Below are 23,425 nucleotides of genomic sequence, written 5' to 3'. Positions count from 1 at the left end.
CATTATCAAAACAATAAATGGTAACATGGTGATTTAAATATGATATGTGTTGGCAGATAATTAGCAAGGCTCGCTCCACCTAGTGCCTCTGCTCAATTTCATTTCTCTCCAGCAACTAGGTAAGGAATCAAAATACACTAGATGGTTCGCAACAACCCTGGAAGTGCAAGTTTGGGCACCAGCCAACCAGTAAAGAGTCATACATTCTGTGTTGTCAACGATTCCCGAGATCGAGGATTTAAAGCCGGAATAAAGAGAATGTTTGGTGAATTTTATCAAGGGGAAAGACATTATTGCCCTTCTTCCTAAAGGATTTGGGAAAAGCTTAATATACCAGTTAGCCCCATTACCGGCGCATTACATACATCATGACCAAATAGCAGCAATTGGTTAAATGATAAAAAGTGCCTACTGTTGAGCGAACAAATTCTAACACTGCGAGGTCAGATGGTTTCTATGAAGTGAAACTGGCTGATGAATCAGGCAAGCAGATAATACCCCATAGAAGTAAAATACCCCCTCTTTGACAGCAATGTATATACGTATAACAGTGTTTTGGAGAGAAGTCCTGTTTTAGGGTTATTGTGTCATTGACATAATGGCATTCAGGATTATTATTTATCATCTATATTTTCTTCAGCAATATATTGTTCTTCAAAACTGTCACACGCTTAGTTGACATGGAAATAAGTTCTGCTGTTAGCTGATGCTTTTCACTTGACTCACGGTGCACCTTCTGGGGTGAACGATGAGCACCACAACATGAACCAACCCAACGGTTACCCTGTCAAAATAACAATGTGAAGTGCCATATATTGCTGAAGAAAATATAGACTGTAATACTGAAACAAATTTATGCCACAATAACCCTAAATCAGAATTATCCCCTAAAACTATTTCAAATATATAGTTTGGTTAAAAACACAAACTGCAAGCTCAGATTTAATCGTAGAACAGAAAAATAACAAAAGGTTCCTCACTAGTACAAAGAAAAGTTGACCTCAAAAATGATTATTCCATCTAACATACAAACAACAACATTAATATGACAAGAATAATATTGTGGATTTGCCTGTAGTGTTACACAGGCCCCGTCCTCTATGTGAGATTATAATACATATTCTGGAATGACATGAACACAACCTATTTCAATGTCAGTGCAGGCAAGCTCCATATAATTGCTTATGTATAAAGTGACATTTTAAAGCAAATAAGCCGTACTAACACCAACCTCTTTGAGACATTTAATTTAAATCTTTTGTCTAACGCACGGATGTGTCCAGCTTGTCTGTTATTAAGATGTAATCCCCAATTTAATCTTCCAATTTAGTCTCAAACTACATTGACGCTGGATTGACTTTTTCTAGCTTTATGGCATTTTTCTTAAACTTTCATCTTACTTGAAATGTCCTTTCTTTTTTAACCATCCTCATAGTACAATATGCGACTGTTACATCAGTTTAGGCAACGTGGTGTGTCCGAATACATACAGTAAATAGTTCAGTATAAAATAAACAACATTGCAAGAAAATGTTCACTATCTGATTGAAATGTAAGATCATATTTTATTCACAATTGTCCTTATTATGACTTCTATTTTGCCTTGTTTAAGTCTTTGTTTAAGCTCTGTTATGTTTTAATTTAGCTGTTTAATAAGAGCAGATATGTGGTCCTGTTTATTTACTGGGAATATTCTCATGAAACAAAAACCGTCACAAAGGTTAATGTCTTCTCTCAAACTGTCAGACTGATGTAAAATCTTTCAGTAATGTAGTATTTTTATATTTTGTTTTGAACAGTCATGTCATTATTTAATCCCAAAGGCTTGATTGTTGGAAGTACTTACGATACTGAGCAATCACTTGATATAGTAATTAATATGACAGACCTGCCAACAGTGAAGTAAATACACCTCAGTTCTGAATAGTCTGTCATAATAACAAATACTAAAGTGCGATATATAAGTAATACAGATGATAATATTGCAACTAATTTATGCCACTGACACTATAACCCAAGAGCTTTAGAGATTTAAACCACAAAAACTATTCTAGATGTACAATAAATAGCAGAATAAATCACTTTAGTATGCACTAGTAGTTTGCATCTGTAATGAGTCATAGAAGTTATTAATTCAACCTTGTACAGCTTAAATCTAAACAGTCGTTTAGCAAAAACACAACCAGAAATTTAGAATTAGACACAGACAAACTATTATTATTTGGACACGGTCGCTCTCACATTATAATAACAAAGCACAAAAAAATAACTGGTAATAATACATTCAAGATAAGTAGCAAAAATAACAAGGGGCTGGTTTCAAAAAGGCGTAATTATACTATAATAAAAATAAATCTAATTCAGAATTTCCCAGTAGTGCAAAAAAAATTCTACACACAATAAATACTGACCACAAAAAATGATTGTTCCATTAAACATATACTGAACGAAAAGTTGATATAGTATTTATCATGACAGACCTACCAATATTGAAGTAAACAGACCCGAGCGCTGAGTCACAGGTCACACAGAACCCATGTATCTGCTGCAGGAGCTTTGGTACATACTAGTAGTTTGCATCTGTAATGAGTCATAGAAGCTTAAATCTTATCATTTAGCAAAAACACAACCAGAAATGTAGAATTAGACACAGACAAACTGTTATTATTTGGACACAGTCGCTCTCACATCACATTATATTATAATAACAAAGCGCAAAAATATAACTGGTAATAATGCATTCAAGATAAGTAGCAAAAATAACAAGGGACTGGTTTCAAAAAAGGCGTAATTATACTACTAATAATAAATCTAATACAAAATGTCCCAGTAGTGCAAAGAAAATCTATACACACAATAAATACTGACCATCAAAAATGATTGTTCCATTAAACATATACTGAAAGTCGATATAGTAATTATCATGACAGACCTACCAACACTGAAGTAAATAGACCCGAGCGCTGAGTCACTGGTCACACAGAACCCATGTATCTGCTGCAGGAGCTTTAGTACATACTAGTAGTTTGCATCTGTAATGAGTCATAGAAGTTATTAATTCAACCTTTTGCAGCTTAAATCTTATCGTTTAGCAAAAACACAACCAGAAATTTAGAGTTAGACAAACTATTATTATTTGGACACAGTCGCTCTCACATTACACTTTTATAATAACAAAGCGCAAAAATATAACTGGTAATAATACATTCAAGATAAGTAGTAAAAATAACAAGGGACTGGTTTCAAAAAAAAGGCGTAATTATACAAATGTACAAGTAAAAATAAAAAAGTGCAATCAGAGAAAGCAACCTGGTCCCCCATAAGGCATCGGTGGGGGCAGTTCATCACCATGGAAGCAGCTTATGAGGAGCCCAGCCCATATTACTTGAATGCAATGTGTGTAGCTGTACAGTGCACATGAACATTTGTGTGATATTGGTCACACATGAGAATGTCTGTGTTTTCTAGCGTGTAACGAAAATGTAATTTTTCATGGGTTCCCTATATGTTAGTTGTGTGACTGTAGATCAGTGTGTTGTGCATCACCTGAAAAAGAATTTGAATTTTAACGGCATACACTGAAAGAGAAATGAACTGTTAAAATTTGTGATTATTTCAAAAACTATTAATATTTTACTATACAAATGTATAGATAATAGATAATAATGTTTCTGAGATTTTGAGACCACTCTCGTTGCTCTAGCTTGATCCTTTGCGGAGTTATGACCAAAACGCATATTTGACCTTGATGACCTTGACCGGTTTCAACCTGTAACATCCAGTGTACCCTGGTTATGTGTGTGCCAACTTGTGTGATGATTGGGTGAATATTTTAGCCTGCAGATGGTTCAGAAATTGCTGAAATTGCCTATCCTTTATAATGGCATGACATTTCAATTGACCCGTGTCACCTCAAATGACCTTGATCATCACCAAACTTTTTTTGAGGCATCAGGCACGGGGACTTGACCCACGCACCAGATTTGGTGACAATCTGTCCATAAATGGCGGAATTATCGTGGGTGGACAGACACACAGACACACACAGACACACAGGGTGAATACAAAACCTGGTCAACCCTTCGGGGACCAGGTAATAACAAAGCTCAAAAATAAAACTGGTAATAATACATTGAAGATAAGTAGCAAAAATAACAAGGGACTGGTTTCAAAAAAGGTGTAATTATACTAATAAAAATAAATCTAATACAAAATTTCCCAGTAGTGCGGAGAAAATCTACACACAATAAATACTGACCATCAAAAATGATTGTTCCATTAAACATATACTGAAAGTCGATATAGTAATTATCATGACAGACCTACCAACACTGAAGTAAATAGACCCGAGCGCTGAGTCACAGGTCACACAGAACCCATGTATCTGCTGCAGGAGCTTTGATGAAGTGTGGAGATGAGATAAGGAGGAGCCCATGTGACCTACAGCCCGGGGCAAAACTGTGATAGTAATTAGCTCTCAGAACAGCGCCTGGATGCTGCTGGAACTAAACTCCGCTACATCGCAATGAAATCAATGTACATTAACCTGCATATCAAATGTGTGAACAGTGTTTACTAATGTGTTTCCTTTTCTGAGAATTTAATGGTGTTTCTTAACAACTCTGTGCAAAGTGGATGTTTCACAGAAATATCTGAGCAATTGAAGCTGTATAAGATAATTTATAGAGAGTTATGTAAATGTAATGGATGGACCAGCTAAATAGGATGTGTAGGCAGGGTGTTTTATAGAGGTTCATCGCACCGGTAATTCATGTCAGTGTCATGGGCACAGCTCTTTACTCATCCACGACATCGATTACTGTAAATTAAATGAGATCTTTGATATACAGAGCCTAACGATTAAGTTAAAGACGTTTTTTTGTGGTTGAGAATCCATTACCTGCTTGTGTTCTAATAATTTTATCTGCTTCTACAGATTCCACTGTATGTATTAAATAGATATGACTTTATTTACAGACTCAGGGTTCAGATCGTACACAGAAGGACACACACCCACAACGTTCACTACATTCATCAGCGCACACACACATAAAAAAAAAAAACCTACACTAATGTAAGGTCCAGTAGAATTAAAATACGTATAGCTGGCTCTTCCAACATTTCCAGATGTCAGAGTAATACTGGGTGTCACCTTCCTTAATATCAGTCAAGCACGCTATAATTCCATTCCTTGATTCATTTAACCTACACATACATTTATACATAAGCTTCCTCATTAGAGCTTGGAACGTGGGAATATTTGCAGTCAACAATAACAACATCAGCAGTAAACTTATCCACCTCCATAGAAACAGATGTTACAGATTATTTAACAATTCCACTTTTGCGCCATATAAAATTTCTCTACTTGATTAAATGATAGAGATATGACTTTGGAACATTCCTTTTACTGTGTGACCATTGACAATTCACTAAATAGAATGTACATAGATTCATTGCAGGTATTCAAGTTATTAGGTTCTCAGATTTACCAGTTGTGATACTGCAAGAGGGATCTTACGGATGCCTTTTTATATGTCGTAGTAGAACTAGTTACTTGGAGAGACATGGTTTTGTGTTCAAAAGTCTATGAAGTGTAAAGGCCATTCGTGCCATTTTTTCCGCTCATGTATTTGAGCAAAATGTGTCCGAGCTTCTCCCCTCTGGAAGAAGATATGGCTCCATTAAATGTAAGACTGTTCGCCATGGTAACAGCTTCATCCCAAGAGCTGTTATAAGCTTGAACAATGCTTGAACTTTGATGTAGCACCTTGATATTTCATCTAATTAATATTTGTATCTTGTTTATTTCACATTGTCATATGTCGTCTTTAATGATTATCTATTGTTGTGGTTGTTTTCTGTGTCTCATTTTGCACTTTGAGCAGTTTGCACTTGTTTCTCCAATGTTCTTTTTTTTTATTACAAATGGCCAATATATTAACCTAACCTAACATTGCCCTTGTATAGATATATTGTATTACCAGTTTTTGAAGTCAAAATGTGTCAGTCTGCATCTAATTATTAAGAGTTTCATTTTAGGATAGTCAGAAAATGTGTAGTTAGCATGCTAGTTGTTCATATAAGTACACGGAAATATGTACTGACTTTGATGGACAGTGTTATAATTGCAATGTGCGTTTAGTTCCCAAAAGTGAACAGTCAGGCGCCTTGGCTTCCTGTCATTTTCATAGTGACAGGCTGAGTCCACACAATCGCCGCTATAGCATTAACTGAAATCAAACAAAGCACTGGCGGCAAAATGTGCTAGGCTCCAATATTTCTCTGTGGGTAAGTGGGCAGCATCCACAAAAGTAATAGGAAATTGAATTTGCAAATACGTTTGACCCTTTCAATGCCGAATCCTATCAGTAAAGTAGTTTGAATGCTCTATATAAATCCTCGCTCTGAGTATAATGTAATGTGTTTTGTCTCTGACTGTGCTTTAGGATATGAATGACTTCGCGCCCATCTTCAGTCAGGACCTGTACAAGGGAATGGTGGCTCCCAACGCAGAGAAGGGCACAGTCATCACCACTGTGTTTGCAGAGGACCAGGACCCACCCGTGAGTACTTACACTGACTCATTGTACTTTCAACTTTATAAGCTTTATGTGCAATACCATGCATACTGGCAATCTCACAATGGGTTTCTCTTAGACTTCACACATATCACAATATATTATAATAACAAAGAGTAAAAATATAAATGGTAAGATTAAATTCAAAACAGTAGCTCTTGAAAATTTCCTGAAATCTATAAAGCACTTAAGCAAACCACTGGTCAATGTAGTGGATGATTCAGAGAGATGCTTTTTTAGTTTTGACAGAACCACCATCTTTAATAAGGCTTAAAACGTTCATTTTAGGTCTGAATCACAGTGCAATGTGATGTTATTGAAATTACAGTGATAGAATTACTTAAAAAAATAATGTCTATGTCTATTCAATTACAGTGTTCCCTCATTAATTACGGGGGTTACATACCTAAAAATAACCCACGATAGGTGAAATCTGCAAAGTAGTCAACTTTATATTTTACAATGATTATATCTCTTTTAAGGCTGTAAAACCCCTCACCACACACTTTATACACTTTTCTCAAACAGGAAAGATGCAGCCCTTTTTGCATCCTTCTTAAAACTTATTGTTGCTGTCGTCCTTATGTTATTTTCCTCCTTCTTTATGTAACGAACTGAAGATTAATTTATTCCCTAATAGAGCCCTACAACGCAGAGTCCTGCATGGGTCCATTTTTGGAGACCCGCACCTGCTCAGTACCACACCCACCTGTTAATCTGAGATTATATCAAACTTTTGCTCTGCCTACGCCATGGACTGAACCAGGACTAACCCAGGACTAACCAGGACTAAAACCAGGACTAACCCAGGACTAACCTAGGACTGATTCCAGGACTGAAGAGGAGGACTAAACCAGGACTGAACTAGGAAGAAAACAGAACTAAAACATGAATAAACCAGGACTAAACCAGGACTAAATCAGGACTAAACCAGGACTAAACCAGAACTGAACCAGGACTCACTGTCGGGACAGGCTCGGTGACCGCAGGAGAAAGGACCGACAGAGAGCTCCGCACCTACTGTAAGCGCGGCAACTGTCCGATTGCGCAGCACTTCAGAATCACACTGCTAGCCATCAAATATTTATGTAAATTTGGCAATCTGAACACATTCTGTCCTGTACAGGAGACACGGCACAGAGGAGATTGATTGACAATGGTCTACAATCCCTTAGCCAATCAGGACGCAGGGGGAGGAACACAATACGCGTTCATACGCTGTAAAAAAAAAAGCATGCAAAATTGTACTAAAAAATCTATGAAACAGCGAGACCGTGAAAGGTGAACCGTGATATAGAAGGAACAACTGTATTACCTTTACCTAGGGAGAGGTTTCAGGGCCCCACGCTCTCACACGAACAGACTTATGAACTACACTGACCATAATATACTACTACACTGACCATAATATACATAATAGTGTTGTTTATACTTTTTTTCTAAAAAGTAATAACAAATGGTATTTATCAGTGGTTTAAAATTGTATAACTTGACTTGTTTGTGCAGACGTACAGCCACACGTTTAGTCTAATTGCTTTTCTATTTCCATTTGTACAATTAGATTAAATTAGACTTAATAAAGATTGACTTACCAGGAGACAACATTACATGCTAAACCTGAATTGTGTCAATCACAATATAAGAAAAAGATAAAGCATTTCCATTAAAGCGAGTGTTTTGAATGTGATGAACAAAGGACAGACTGTGAATGACACAAGAGTCCACAGAGATGGAGCAGCACGTTCAATATCAGACTGTTTGATATCTGGGAAAATCCTCTGATATCACCAATGCTGTTATTTGATTTGTTTTATTACCCCACTATAAATATAAGATACACTGTTTGTATTATAAATGGAAAAAAAACTGCTATGGGTGAAGTCACACTCCCTTAGTGCACTTCTATATGCAGCCTGTGGTCTCAAAATGACTGTTCAAGTGGCAAGAACATCAATAGAGGCTTGCTCACCATACATCTCTTCTGGAGAGCTAAGATAAGTGGACTGCTCAGTTCATTCCACACTCCATTATTATTTTTTTCTTTCCACGTTTTTTCATCTTAAAACATAGGACAATGACCAAAACCCTGCATGTACTAAAACCCGGTGTGTTCCTATGATAAGAGCTAGCTAAAAGCACCCTTTAAATGTCCCTGGTCATCCATTAGCTGTGAAGATGTAGTGGAGTCCAGGCACCCCTCATTAGTACTGCGCTTCTGTGTGTTTTTAACAAGCAGCAGATGCCATAATTGTACATATTCTTTTTAAGTGCCCCCCCCTCACGGTTCAGGGGCCAGTTGCTTCATGCCTTTTGCAACACTGGTTTTACCCCTCCATCTCGAACTTAAAGTAAAGCAGGATTTCAAAAGAGAGAAAAGAGAAAGGGTTTGTTAGAAGTTGAAAAAGAACAGGACGAATTACATCACAATATTATTCAACAAAATGGCCACAAGAGTTTTAGTGAGAGACTGCTTGAGTTCAGACCAGCTAAGCCCACATGAGTACTGTTTGAAACTTCTATGTCCGGAGAGGAGTCTTGCAATGCACTTTGTTAACTTGTTATCTCTCTATTTTAATTTGGCGCTTGAAACCGTATATTTTTTTTTTGTTTTTTTTTTTTTAATTGTTTTTTGATATAATAAAATGGTATCGTATTTTTTTAACTATAAAGCACACCAGATTATAAGGCACAATATCAATATCAGTGTTGAATTCTCGTGTCTATTTTCATACACAAGGCGCACCGGATTATAAGACACATTAAGCGAAACAAAACAGTCAAGTTAAACTTTATTCAACTCATTCACAATAACTCAATATTTTTCAGTTGTAACACATAAAATACAAAACAATCCACTCACTTTTTCAGTTCATTCCTTTTCCACAAATCCATCAAGCCCGGATCCCTCTCATCATTATCCGAGTCAGTCTTTTTGCTGTTACTTAGCTGTTCAGTGATGCTTCTGACTTTCATGAAAACTTGGATGACACTTTAAACTGATCCCTTAGCCCAGGCATTCACGATCCACTGGCAGATCAGGACACAACTCGCCCGCCGTTGCCTCCCTGTTTTGGTGAATGTATTACTCCACGAGGCTCCTGACTACAGTAGCCATAATGCTCCGACAATCCATCAACCAGTGCGAACCACTTACCAAAGTTGTACTAAAACATTTTGAGAGATTTTTGAGCGCCATGTATCACATAAAATCTGTTTGAGTTCAGTAAGCACAGCTAGGATTAATACATAAGGCGCACTGGATTATAAGACTGTCGATTTTTGAGGAAAAAAAAAAAAAGGATTTTAATTGCGCCTTATGGTTTGAAAAATACGGTATTTAAGTTGGCGGTTGATCCATGTTTTAAGGCAAAGCAAGTTTATCCATACAAAGTAATTAAAAGTGGTTAACAGAATAAGATATACATTGAAATCACAATAAAAAGAAAAGAAAAACTGTTTTATAGGTGCACTGCTTTTCTGGTAGAGGGTCTGCCACCAGTTTGTCTCCATGGAGATGTTATTGCTTGGCCTGGAATGTTCCACGATATGACATTAAACATTTTCATCTAGCATTTATTCATTACGGGTGTTTCTATTGCTCAAAAATACAATCATTCAAATGCGACCCAGGCCACTTGGATATGTGCTCCTGAAACCAATACATATCCGTTCTTTTGACATGCGACTTCAGTGTGAACGGCCAAAGCGCATTCATCCGACCTACACGTTATCAACAAGCCACAAAAGTCACTATTCTGCGCTGAAGTAGGTGAAAATTGTTAATGAACTCCATGTCACTGAAGCGAAGCACATCACCACTCACCACTCTTGGCTACGTCTGCGCATCCACATGTTCCTTTCAACGGACGTCGCTGCCTCTGTCCCACAAAACACCACGGCCAAAAACCTCGTCCTTCTCCTTCTCAATCTCCTCCTTAGAACAAGTAAGTTGTACATGTTCTGGCTCCAGTACGAGAGGAATTTTAAAATCTCCAGGTGCTCAATGCTCGCGTCCATGTTTGGACAACTTCCGTAAACACAGAACACGCTCGCTGTTGTTGGCATCGTCGTGTCCTCCAGTGCGCATGCAGGACACTTTCGGGCCATTTACTGTTCACACTGGAGTCACATACAAGTCACATTTAATTGGAATATGTGAACGACCTTGCAAAAACATTGGATTTCACACAAAAAATTCGGAATTGAGCATTAAGCCCTGCTGTCTGGACATAGCCATAGAGACATCTGGTGGCGGACTCTCCACAACAAATATTACGCAGTGCACCTTTAATAGACATTTAAGAGAAAATACTTTATGTATGATAGCACTCCCTGTATTATTTATATAGAGAAATATCACCACGCCCCCTTGACATCTTTAGTCAGAACCGAACATGATCGACCAGTCAGATTTGTTTGTTTTCAATGACACATGAAAAATCATTGGTCACTTACCATTTACAAACAAAATCTAAATTCTCTCACCTCAGATTATCCGAGTTTAGTGCTTTGCCGATTGATCCTTTCGGAATCCGCAAGGTTTTTCAATCCTGTTTCTCCCCCCCCTCTTGTAAGCCACCATATTTGTTTTGATACGGACCAGTGCATCTGTTATTGACTAATCAATCATGGCCATCTGAAATTGGGGAGATTCACCGGTGACCAGACTCACATCTTCGTAAAGTGTTTGTACCGCATCGCAGGCAACTCATAGCAAAAAGTTTTTGGGCAAATACAAAAATAAACCACCCATGTCAATACTCTGACTGGATGAGAATAAGACATAACAGTCAAAGTGGTCCAATAAAAGTAATATGGATAGTGAGAATTCTCTGCTAATGTTGTATTGATCAGGGGGTTGTAAAAGTTGTTGTTTAACTTTTTTGGTGGAAAAATTATTTCTGTTTTTTTTTCCAACTTCAAATGTCTTAGAATACTCAAGATAATACCTGAAAAATCTGTAAGTATAAGTTATAAATTCAATTTACAAGAAATTAGACGGAAAGTGCTCCAAAATTAAAATGAAAATTAAAGCTGCAATATGTAACTTTTTGATTGCTGCTTTTTTTCTATGCATATATCATTGCTCTGCTTAGAATGTTCCACAGTATGACATTAAACAACTCTACCTTACATTTATTCATTTACAGGTGGTTTTATAGCTCAAAAATACCTAGAAAAACAGGCATTCTGACTGTGAGTGGGGTTGCCTCTCCACAGGTCTGACCTGTAACTTAGGCTACTTTTATATGATGATGGTCTGAACAGAAAACGTAAAAGTAGCGCTGCGTCTTTACTTTTTATTTTGCGTTTAGACAAGCATTTTTTGGGAGGAAATCTGCGTGCATACGGTGACGCAAAAGTGTGTAGAATTCGATTGGATATGCTTGTACGTAAAGCAACAAGGGCCACACATTTTCATCAGCTACTCCTTCCATAAAGTTGTCCCACCATCGACTGGTTCTCCCAGGTCTCGTCCATAGCCGTCTGGCTCACCTGCGACAAACTGGTGCATCCAGAATTTGACAAAGGTGATTGTAGATCCTTCTCTGTTCACTAATAGTATCTGTGCATATTCTGTACAATTGTTGGGATGCTTCCTGTAAGTTTATTAGAGATGCCAGAGCAACTTGAAGGTCCGACACATGGAAATGATCTGACATGTTTGTGACGTAAACACGTACTCGATATGAGCAGATCTGACCAGAGTTTTGCGTCTTGAGCAGTGTAGATGGAAACGCTACGGCGGAGCGTATTCAACTTTTCCTCTCTGGAGGGTGGTTTCAGATTTTTGCATTTTTAAGCCCCAAAATCGCCGTTAACGTCTAAACGAAAGGCACTTCGGATAAAATACTTTCTCCTTTTTACCCTCAAGCGTTCTCATGTAAACAGGCCCTAAATCTGGTTTATTCTCCATGAAGATCAAAAGGTTTAATACCATACTGTGAAATATTCCAGAAAAAGCTATAACATCTCCATGGAGAAAACGCATTTACCACCAGAAATGTTACACAATTTACACAATTTGAAATTAAAATTAAGGCGACTGAGCTGGTTTGTGTGGTTTTGCCTTTAATTTTTATTTTTATTTTTTTCCTGATTGGCCAAGGATAGACCCAATGACACTACAGCTGCAGTCGGGTCTCAACTTGGCTAAAAAAATTTTATTATACAGTTATTCAATCAGACCAGCGATATTTGCAGTGCTCACTTGATACTGTAAGTTGTCAATAAAAATAGACCTGAACTTTCCCTGGCATCATTATACCATTGGTTGCACCATTTTGTGAAATTACAGTTCTATTATGAAAGCTGAAATGTCAAGTGCAGTTGTTGCCAAGAGCTTCAGTTTCCAGAGGGTTTACAGTTTCAAAGAGGAAACATTTTATTCTCTCAAGGTTAGCAAACTTCGACTTGCCCCCAAAGACCTGTAATTTTGCAAAATAGATTAAATTGACAGAAAAAGCTACTGTTTTGTCAAAAGGCTGTGTTTTAGCTAACACAAGCACATCCAATAAGAACAATACAGTTAAAGTCACTGCAAAATCACCCACTTTATTGTCTCTTGGGAGTTAAAGTTTAAAAGTATATTATGCACAATTGAGTCTTGTGGGCTTTAAAGGTGCATTGTGTTTGTGTGCATTTCTGGTGGAGGGTCTGTCAAATGCTTTTCTCCATGGAGATGTTATTACTTTATCTGGAATGTTTCACGCTACGGTATTAAACCTTTCTATCGTCATGGCAACCAAACTACATCAAGTTAACAGGTCAGATCTGTGGAGAGGCGACCCCGCTCACAGTCAGAATTCTTGTTTTTCTAGGTATTTTTGTGCAATATAAAGACCTGTTAATTAATAAATTTAAAGTAGAGCTGTTTAATGTCATACTGTGGAACATTCCAGGCAGAGCAATGACATTTCCATAGAAACAAGCAGGTGACAGATCCCCAACCAAAAACGTTATATTAAGTCACATTCGAATGTTGTTACCACATCAAAAACATACCCAGACTTCAGATTTGTTTCATTCAAGCATATTTGAGTTAGGGATGGGCATTCAGTTAAATTTTCTTAACCAGTCATCGGGAGCATTAACGATAGATTTTTGATTAATCATTAACATTTTATATTAAAATTATCATGATTATTATTACTATTAGTAATCTGCATAAATAAACTCCACTTTACTTCATATAAACCATAACCACTATAGAGCCACATCAGTCTGTTTGAGATTATAATGTGTTTAATGCAGCTTTGCGCACATTTGTTTACATTTTACATAAACTAAACTTAAAACCGCAGGGCTAATTTGTATAAACCATAAAACACTGATAAAAACAGCTTCTTCTTGTGAGCTGATGTGTCAGCTTCTGTCAGACGAAAGGACACAAGTCAGTGGAATATAAGTGTCTTATTTGTGTGACAGGCAGTCAGCAGTCATTTCACTCACTTTATTTATGTTGGTCACTTTATTTATTTTGACTACTGTTGTGATGAAAAGACTGAAAAGTGTTTGTCTTTTGGATGCATGCACACTCAACTTTACTGTATGTTGCAGTAACCTGGATACTGTGTATACATGCACCATGACTAAACCAGGATACTCAAAAAACCCGATCATACCCAGGACACTGATGTGCATGTAAACACACTCATTGAGGGATATAGTGATCTCCAAAGAGGTGCCAGAGCTGAAACGTGGAACAACTCCAATCACGTGTGAGGCTACAACTCCAGAGTTTGCGCTGTCAGACGCAGCCTCGTCTCCTTACACTACGCTACACACAGCAACCTACATTTGGTTTGTTGATTAAAAATGAATGTGATCGACAAAATTCTTAATGATCAGTTATTGATAAGTCAACTAATCATGCCCATTCCTAATTTGAGTAATCCTTTATTATTAGTCTGTCTATATCTCTACAGCACAAAATGCTCTGTTCCACCTCATGATGTCATGAAGCGATAGTTTTCACCTTTTACCTTTTGTTTAGTACAAAATTCACAATTCAAGAAATTTGCAATTATCCAACTGATTGTAGTGAAAGTGTGTGAAGTTTAAAAACACAATGGAGCACCTCCTGTATTACCACATGACATCACAAGGTGGAACAGAGTGTTTTCAGTTTGAGAGAAGAACTCAGCCTAAATATACAGGGTTTGTGCGTTAAACGTGTGAATGAAACAAAACACAACTTCAGGTCTGTTTGTGATGAGGAAACAACTTTATAACAGCTCAGAAAATAGCGTAATATGGGCCCTTTAAACTGCCAAAATGAAGTTGTCCAGATAAAACACTGAAGTATTTTTACATATCCAAACTGCCACAAACATATTTTAAAAAACTGAAATAAGCCTGAAAACTTCCAGACAATGTTTTCCTCAGAAAGTGCAGGGACCCTGGGAGCATATTGTGTATTGACAGCAGTACACATTTAAATATTTCATGGAGCTTTGTCTGGTTGCTTTCCTCTTTTCACATTTCCCTTCTTAAAAAAAACACAAAAAAGCTGTTGTTTTCTTAAAGATAACTCTCTTTGTAATTATTCGTGTTGAAAAGTAGCTGGTGTAGAACTAACTTTGCAGCTGTAGTCACCTTGTTTTCAAAGACTGCTCTCTTGTCGGGTGGGGTGGAGGTGCTTTGATGCTTTTGTGGGTGCCCCCTGCTGTGTCTTAGATTGTAGGGAGTGGGTGCAGGGTGCTGGAGCTGATATATATATATATATTTATATATATATATGACACAGAGAGAGAAGAAAGGGTTTGACTACATGACATTCAAATATGGGTGGTCCAACACTGACCTCCGACATGGCCAGAATACAATGGCGATTTGTGGGAGTGTGTTACTGACTTTGTCAAAGGAGACGTTTCTTCTGAAAAACAAAAAAGCATTGCATTGCATAACTGTTCTGGTGGAGGTTCTGCTACCTGCTATTATTGCGTCCTTGGAATGTTCAGTGGTATTGCATTAAACATTTACATCTAGCATTTATTCACTGTTACTGTTACTATGTCATGTGTCTTACATGTGTCTTACTGACTTTGACCAAGAAGATGTTTCTTTAAAAAAAAAAAAAGCTGAAATTTAAACCTGTGTGTATGGATGTAACAGTAACTGAAATATCGTGATATTGTATCGTCAAAGTTCTCACAATAATATTGTAGAACATCACAATATATCGAATTACAAGTCTCTTTGCTTAAATTAAGAGTTATGGTGCAGCAATAGCTAAAAAAAGACAGAGGGAACTACAAAGACCATGATCCTTTGCTCCATTTCAGGGCAGACTTCAAGAAGAAATAACAGTTCTAAACACTTTTAAGTCTTCGTTCTTTGGATTAAGTCTTGTCAAGGTATTTTAAAAGGAAAAAGTAGAGTATTAACAGTTTTGTTCCAGTTTTCGTCTCCACAAAATATGGCAGTAAATATTATACCGTAAGATGTATATCATGAAAATATCAAACCGAGAGATTTGGATATTTTTAATCGTGAGCTTCCCCACCATATCATGAGCTTTCCCACAATATTGCAATAAATATTGTACTGTGAGGTTCATAACATGACAATATTGTATCGTGAGACTTGGATATCATTACACCCCTAGCATTGTGTAACTTTTTTGGTGGAAGTCCACTACCTGCTTGCTTATGTGTTCATTACTGGTGTTTCTAATGCTCAAAAATGCAATAAATCCTGCTGTGAATAGGGGCAACTCTCCACAGATCTGAACTGTAGTGTAGTGCTGTAACCTGTTCGTCTCTGGTGATATACAGGTTTAATCTATCCTGTGGAACATTCTAGACAAAGCTTTGTTTCCATGGTGGCAGATCCTTCACTAGAAATGTTACACAGTGCCCCTTTAAAAGTTGATTTGGTGCTCTCAATGCCACCTTGACAGAATAAGACGTAACAGTCCAAGTGGTGCAATAAAAGTAATATGGATAGTGAGAATTCTCTGCTAATGTTGTATTGATCAGGGGGTTGTAAAAGTTGTTGTTTAACTTTTTTGGTGGAAAAACAATTGCTGGTTTTACTTCAGATGCCTTAGACACCTCAAGATAACACTTAAAAAATCTGTAAGTAAAGGCTGGTTATAAAGTCAATTTACAAGATAGCAGATGCAAGAGAGCGCATTACAAATTGAATTAGGTTCAACTTGATTTGTAATATAAGTCAAGTTTGTATTACAAATCAAGTTAAACCTTCACTGACTTTTATGTGCACAGTTTGTTACATTTGCACCTTCTTTACTATTGCACTAATGTTAAAGATGCTTTCTGGTGGAGGAGTCTGTTTGTCTCCTGGAGATCTTATTTCTTTACCTGGAATTTTTCCATGAATACAAGCAGATGGCAACATGAGTCCAAATTACTGATCAGGTCTGTAAAGAAAAGAGCCTACCCACAGTATGATGCATGCTTTTTAGGGCTTTTTTCCATTAAAACTCTTGAATAAATAGATTATAATGTTATTTTTTGATGAATTCCAGACAAAACACATTTGCATGAAGAAAGTGGTGGACCCATTCTTGCAGAAAACGTTAAATAGTACATCTTGAAGTTTAATGTCCTGCTGTGGGATATTCTTGTCAAAGTAACAGCATTTCCATGGAGATGAAGGGTGCTGGTAGCCTGATTCTTCAGCCGGCGGTTTCACTTCATGGAAACCGTCTGACCTCGCAACATTAGGACTCATTCGCTCAACGGTAGACAGGTACTTTTTTTCATTAACCAATCACTGCCAATTGGTCGTGATGTATGTAATGCGCTGCTTACAGGGCTAACTGGTATATTAAGCTTTTCCCAAATCCCATAGGAAGAAGGACAATAACATCTTTCTCCTTGATAAAATTCACCAAACATTCTCTTTGTTCCAGCTTTAAATCCTCGATCTCGGGAATCGTTGCCAATACAGAATGTACGGCTCTTTGCTGATTGGCTGGTGCCCGAACTCGCACTTCCGGGGTTTTTGCAAACCGTCTAGTGTATTCCGATTCCTGACCTAGTTGCTGGAGAGAAATGAAATTGAGCGGAGGCACTAGGTGGCGCCAGCCTAGCTAGGGTGGTGGACCATCACAATACAGATTACATAGTGGACCTTTAAAGCTACAGCCTGTAAATTTTCAGACAAATAAAAGACTAAAATAAAAGCTTATCTTTTATGGGGGTTTTTTTGTATTTATTTTGGTTGTGTTTATTGCACACTGAGTGGGCTTGTCTCCATCTAAATATTGTTCCTTTACATATAGTCTTTCACAGTATGTCATAAAACTACTTTCTGTTTCCATGGAATCAAGCTGGTGACATGCCACCTCCAGAAACATACATACTATACCTTTAAATAACTGACCTAGGATTACACTTACACTTCTCATTCACCACCATATTTATGTGTACCTCTGCTTATAATCACCCAATCACATATTATCCGCATGTATTAACATCTTTTATTCATGTAAATTGCTGCGTTTAGTCATATATAATCACATTTGCAAGCTGCCAAGCGCTTTGACAGACAGCAGGATTAGATGAGAAAGACGGAGCAGCCTAACCCAGTCTCTTATTGGCCTGGATTTGCAAACTCAATGTGTTTTATTGACAGGGCCACATCTAAGACATGTCACACACACCAGACATGCACACATACACACACCCTCACACACACTAACACACACTAACACACACACTGTTCCCCCTTTGTCCTGCTACACACTGTCAAAGCCCACAGAACACAAACACAAGTTATTTTGAGCCGTCTGTGGTAGAATTGTGTGACAAATATCGGTACGGTGTATTTGTGTGGTAGAAACTACTTCCCACGCAGACGAGTTTTGAAATAAGAAATGAGTTCGTACGGAGGGTAATCTGATCGCGACCGAGATACCTTTTAACCTCGGCAACATCAAAATAAAATTCAGAAAATTGCGCGTCACCATGGAGACGGGCTCTGATTTCACTGTAGAAAATTTGATTCAGTTTTTGAGTTTATTTTTCAAGTTTATTTTAACAGATCAAAAGTAGTATGGAAGTTTTGTTTTTTTTTTTCCCAGACTGTAAACTGAAATTTTTAAAACTTTTTGATTAAAGCTGATTAGATTAAAGCTGCATGTTTCCATAACTGAAGTGGTAGAGCAGATAATTCCTGAGTAATTACCAACTCTTTATTAGTTCAGGATTAATTGAACGAATCCTTGGGGGGCTTGTTTTAGGTGCTTGTTGCAAAAAACATCTCACATTTGTATTTCTGTCTCAACGGTGCTATTGTTGTTCAATTTGAAATGTTTTCGAACTTAAAGGGCCCATATTACACATTTATCTATGATATAATGTTGTTTCCTCATCAAAAACATACCTGGAGTTAGATTTTGTTTCATTCACATGTTTAACACACAAACACATGTAACACTAGCCCGATTCATCAGCTGGATACTTCATTTCACTTCGTACAAACCGTCTGACCTCGCAGCCTTGGATTTCGTTCGCTTGATGGTAGGCGGGTACTTTTTTATTTAACCAATCGCTGCTGTTTGGTCGTGACGTATGTAATGTGTCACTAACGAGGCTAACTGGTATATTAAGCTTTTCCCAAATCCCGTAGGAAGAAGGGCAATAACATTTTTCCCCTTGATAAAATTCACCAAACATTCTCTTTATTCCGGCTTTAAATCCTCGATCTGGGGCATCGTTGCCAATACAGAATGTACGGCTCTTTGCTGATTGGCTGGTGCCCGAACTTGCACTTCTGGGTTTTTTGCGAACCGTCTAGTGTATTCTGATTTCTGACCTATTCACTGGAGTGAAATGAAATTGAGCAGAGGCACTAGGTGGCTAATGTGACACACCTTCACTGGAAACATGTGGATGATTTCTGTGATACCTCAGTTAGATTTAAACTGTTAACTTGAAAACTATTGCTACATGGCATCACAAGGTGGAACAGATCATTTTGAGCTTTGGAGATGTAGACAGGCTGGAGTGTTGGAAAGTATGTTTTTCAAGTTATTTCTGAGCAATAAAGAAACCTGAATAAAAGCAATGTTTATGCCATACTGCTCATTCTAAGCAACTGATGGGCGACGGTACTTCACTTGGTAGAGCGTTTGTCCACTGATCCGAAGGTTGGTTGGTTCAGTGGATAAATGGGTAAATGGTTCATTCATGTAAAGCTCTTTGGGTGCCTTGAAGGTGGAAATGCGCTGTATAAAAATGTGACCATTTGTGACCATGAACCCTCCAACACTAGAGCTATTGAAAATTATAAAAGTATGTTTTTTTATTGAAAAACATAGAAAAACATGAATCCTTACTATGAGAGGGCTTGCATCTCCACAAATCTAAGTCTTATTTGGCCTGGAGTATGGCCTTCTCCTGATGATTTCCATGGAGGTATTCTTCATTTGGCTATAATATTCCACAGCATGGCATAAAATGTATATCTCCATGGGGAATGTTCTGAAGTATGGTTTTAATTATGCAGCTGACTTTCCACCCACATACTATTACTTTTAAGTACATGTTTAATATCCATGCTCATAATCCTAAATCACTCTTTATTCCATGTCCGTTCCCCAAGCCTCAAAATGGCATCGCATTTCGCAACATTTCCCCATTACATTTCTGAAAACAATGAGAAGGCTTTCAGATACACTTGTAAAAATCCTTAGCGAATTCTCGATTCTGCTTTTGTAACCTCTTACTGACACATTTGTATGAAAAAAAAAAAAAAAAACTCTCTTGGGACTTGCTCTACTACTACTCCTACACCTCGTCTCCTTTCGCCCCAGGTTTTTCCATCGTCTCCTGGGAAACAAATCAGTTCAAGCCAGAGTGAGCGGGCTTCAAAAACCCATATTACCAATCAGATAGTGTGTATGTGCATGTGCGCATGTGAGTAAAAGTGTGTGTGTGTGTGTGCGTGTGCATGTGTGTGAGAGTCTGCTGGGAGGAGAGGACCATGGGATAAGCTATGGACATGATTAGTGATCAGGAAAGCGTGATTTATCTTAATCAAAGGATCGTATTAAAAGTCCGGCGTGCGCTAATGAATATGAGGGGTACTTCAGCAGGGGGGGATGAGTAGAGTAAGAGACTGAGAATGAGAGGAAGAAAAGATAAAGGGAGAAAGGGACAAAGAGAGAGAAGAGAGAGAAGTAGAAAGGGTATGGGATGAATGAGAAAATGGAGAGAGTGACTGAAAGAGAATGGCAGGGGGCTTGAGATAGAAAAAACAGGAAAAAAAATTATGTGAAAAAAGAAGAGATAGATAGGAGAGAGGGGTCTCCAACCATTTTCCTCCAGTCAGCTACTTTTACAAAGCGAAAATGGCTACTAATTTTAACAGTCGCAATAAGTTGACATAAGAAAGGCGGCAACTTTACATGGGGTAAAACAAACTATTATCCATATGTTAGTGCTCAAAGTTTGGCATCAAAATGATTTACCGTAGTTTCAGGACTATAAGCTGCTACTTTTTTCTCCCACTATGCAGCTAATATACAGACAGATTCTTTGTTTGGCACATTGTCCATTCATTAGGGGTGTAACGATATCCAGGTCTCATCATACGATATCGTCACGGTATGAACCTCACGGTACGATATTTATTACGATATTGTGGGAAAGCTCATGACATGGTGGGGAGGCTCACCACTAGGGATGTAACAATATCCAAATCTCTCGTTACGATATTTATTGCGACGTTTTGTGTAACGAAACTATTAATATGCTACTTTTTCCTTTTAAAATGCCTTGAAAAGACTTAATCCAAAGAACTAAGACTTAAAAGTGCTTAAAACTGTTAGAAGATTGTAGTCTACACTGAAATGGAGCAAAGGATCATGGTCTATGTAGTTCCTTTTGTCTTTTTTTTTCCCTTTTTTTTTTTAAGCCATTGCTGCACCATAAATTTTAATTTAAACAAAGAGACTTGTAATTCGATATATTGTGATGGTCCATGATATTATTGTGAGAACTTTGATGATACAATATTACAATATTTCGTTATTGTTACATCCCTACCATTCATATGTACGGTCTGTGGTTTGACAGTGGATATGCACAGCCTGAGTGCAGAAAGAGACGCTGTCTGTGCGGGTAACACATGGATCTAGGGTTAACATGAAGTTGCAGGTTTAGCTCGTGATGTTGTCAGCGCACTCAAACAGTTTATCGCCGTGTGATAAAATAAGTTATGATGCTAAATGCTAAATGAATATTAGTGAGGGGATACGTCTTACCTGTATGTGTAAATGATGAGAAGAAACATCACAAACTTCAGTAGCTGGAGATCCACTCATACCTGATTGACACAACTAGCGTAGGACTTGCAGGAGTCATGTGCAGTAGAGTGCGGGGAGAGACGAGGGTGATGCATTAAGGAAGATGCTCGTTTGATTGTGTTTTGAACAGTTATTTTGCGCTTCATGCACACACCCTTCTTATGGAAAATACACAAAGAAATGCATGTGATGCAGCTTTTAACTTAAAGGCAATTGATGTGGCTGTCGAAGAAGGAAATCGAGCAGCTGCACATGAGCAATCACTGAGTTGACGGTGAGACGCTGTAGCCAGCAGCGTGATGAACTGACCCAATGCAAAACGACGACAAAAGCTTTCAGAGGCGATAAAAGCAGACGGCCCGAACTTGAAAACATTCTTGAAGACATGGACACCTGCGGCTTATATTCAGGTGCGGCCTATATATGTACAAATTTAAAATGTACATGTTACAATTTAGTTGATGCGGCTTACATTCAGGTGCACTCAATAGTTTGGAAATTACAGTACAGTGGTAATAGTTATGTAATGAATCAATTTTGATTTATTCAGCACAATACTTATTATTCAGAAATCCCTTGAACACCCAACATTTGTGTGTGTGCAGGGCAAAGCGGTAGTGAGAGAGAGCAGAGGGTATAAAAAAAGAGTAAAGGGTTTAAATAAGTTAAGGTTGGGGTTTAGGCCAAGGTTAAGCAAGTATTTACTATGTTTAAAGTATCAGTCTCCAGGAAATGAATTAAAGTCCATGTAATAGCCCCATAAAACACAGATACGCGACATGTGTGCAAGTGAGTATCAAGAGCTAGAGAGAAGAAAAAGTAAAAGAGTGATCGAAAGGAAAGAGAGAAGAGGGGGGAGAGAGAGCGAGAGGGAGGAGCAGTGGTCCATTTCAGTTGTAAATGAATCTATGAGTAGCTCTAAGTTGATATTAGCCTGCTTAATGGAGAGCACAGTAATGAGGCCCGTGACAAGCTCCAGTGTTTACGTGGAACAGAAGTGAGTGATGTTTTACTAAGAGCATATGGCTGCACTGTACAGATAACAGGAGCCTTCTGCTTCAGTTCACCACATTGAAGCGGAGGCAATGGTGTGAACACTGAACTACTTTGGTTTCATATATAAATGAATGAGCACAGTGAGAATCGGTTGGAGAACAAGAAAGTAGAAGCTGAAGTTGTAGTATTAGTCAAAGTAGTAGCAATCGTTGTGCTATAGTTTATTGTACAAGCTCTAGTAGCAGTTCTGTGAGTTACGGAGACTGTGTTAATAGAGCAATTTTAAGTGAAAGTACAGCACAGATTGAGAGACTGCTCCCTGGCCTCATATTGGTTTCAAGCTTCACACGCCAGGAACACACACTCAAACAATCCTCCTTCATCTGCCTCGTCCTATTTCACCATGTTCTGCCTTGTCCGATCTCACCCTGTCAGGGAGAAATAGATGTATCAAAAGAGAAAGTTTGTACCATCAATGTTCTCCATTTATCTGGGGCGGAGTGACAGTGGCAGCTGTCTGAGCAGGGACTCCATGACTTCTCTCATCCTCCAGCTTTTCACGGTG

General features: G+C 37.9%; 1 protein-coding gene across 1 annotated transcript in view; it reads left to right on the top strand.

Moving 5' to 3' along the window:
* The window catches only part of pcdh15a (protocadherin-related 15a), a 412,089-nt gene that overhangs the window by 243,235 nt on the left and 145,429 nt on the right, over positions 1 to 23,425 (top strand). The window contains exon 21 of the mRNA XM_055162873.1: positions 6,450 to 6,566. Coding sequence (XP_055018848.1) covers positions 6,450 to 6,566 — 117 coding nt within the window. The remainder of the gene's footprint in view (positions 1 to 6,449; positions 6,567 to 23,425) is intronic.

Source organism: Boleophthalmus pectinirostris, unplaced genomic scaffold, assembly GCF_026225935.1.
Source record: "Boleophthalmus pectinirostris isolate CB_2022bp ecotype Guang Dong unplaced genomic scaffold, ASM2622593v1 HiC_scaffold_5, whole genome shotgun sequence".
NCBI classification, from domain to species: Eukaryota; Metazoa; Chordata; class Actinopteri; order Gobiiformes; family Gobiidae; genus Boleophthalmus; species Boleophthalmus pectinirostris.
The sequence above is the reverse complement of the archived record's forward strand: the minus strand, read 5'-3'. Positions and strand labels throughout refer to the sequence as shown.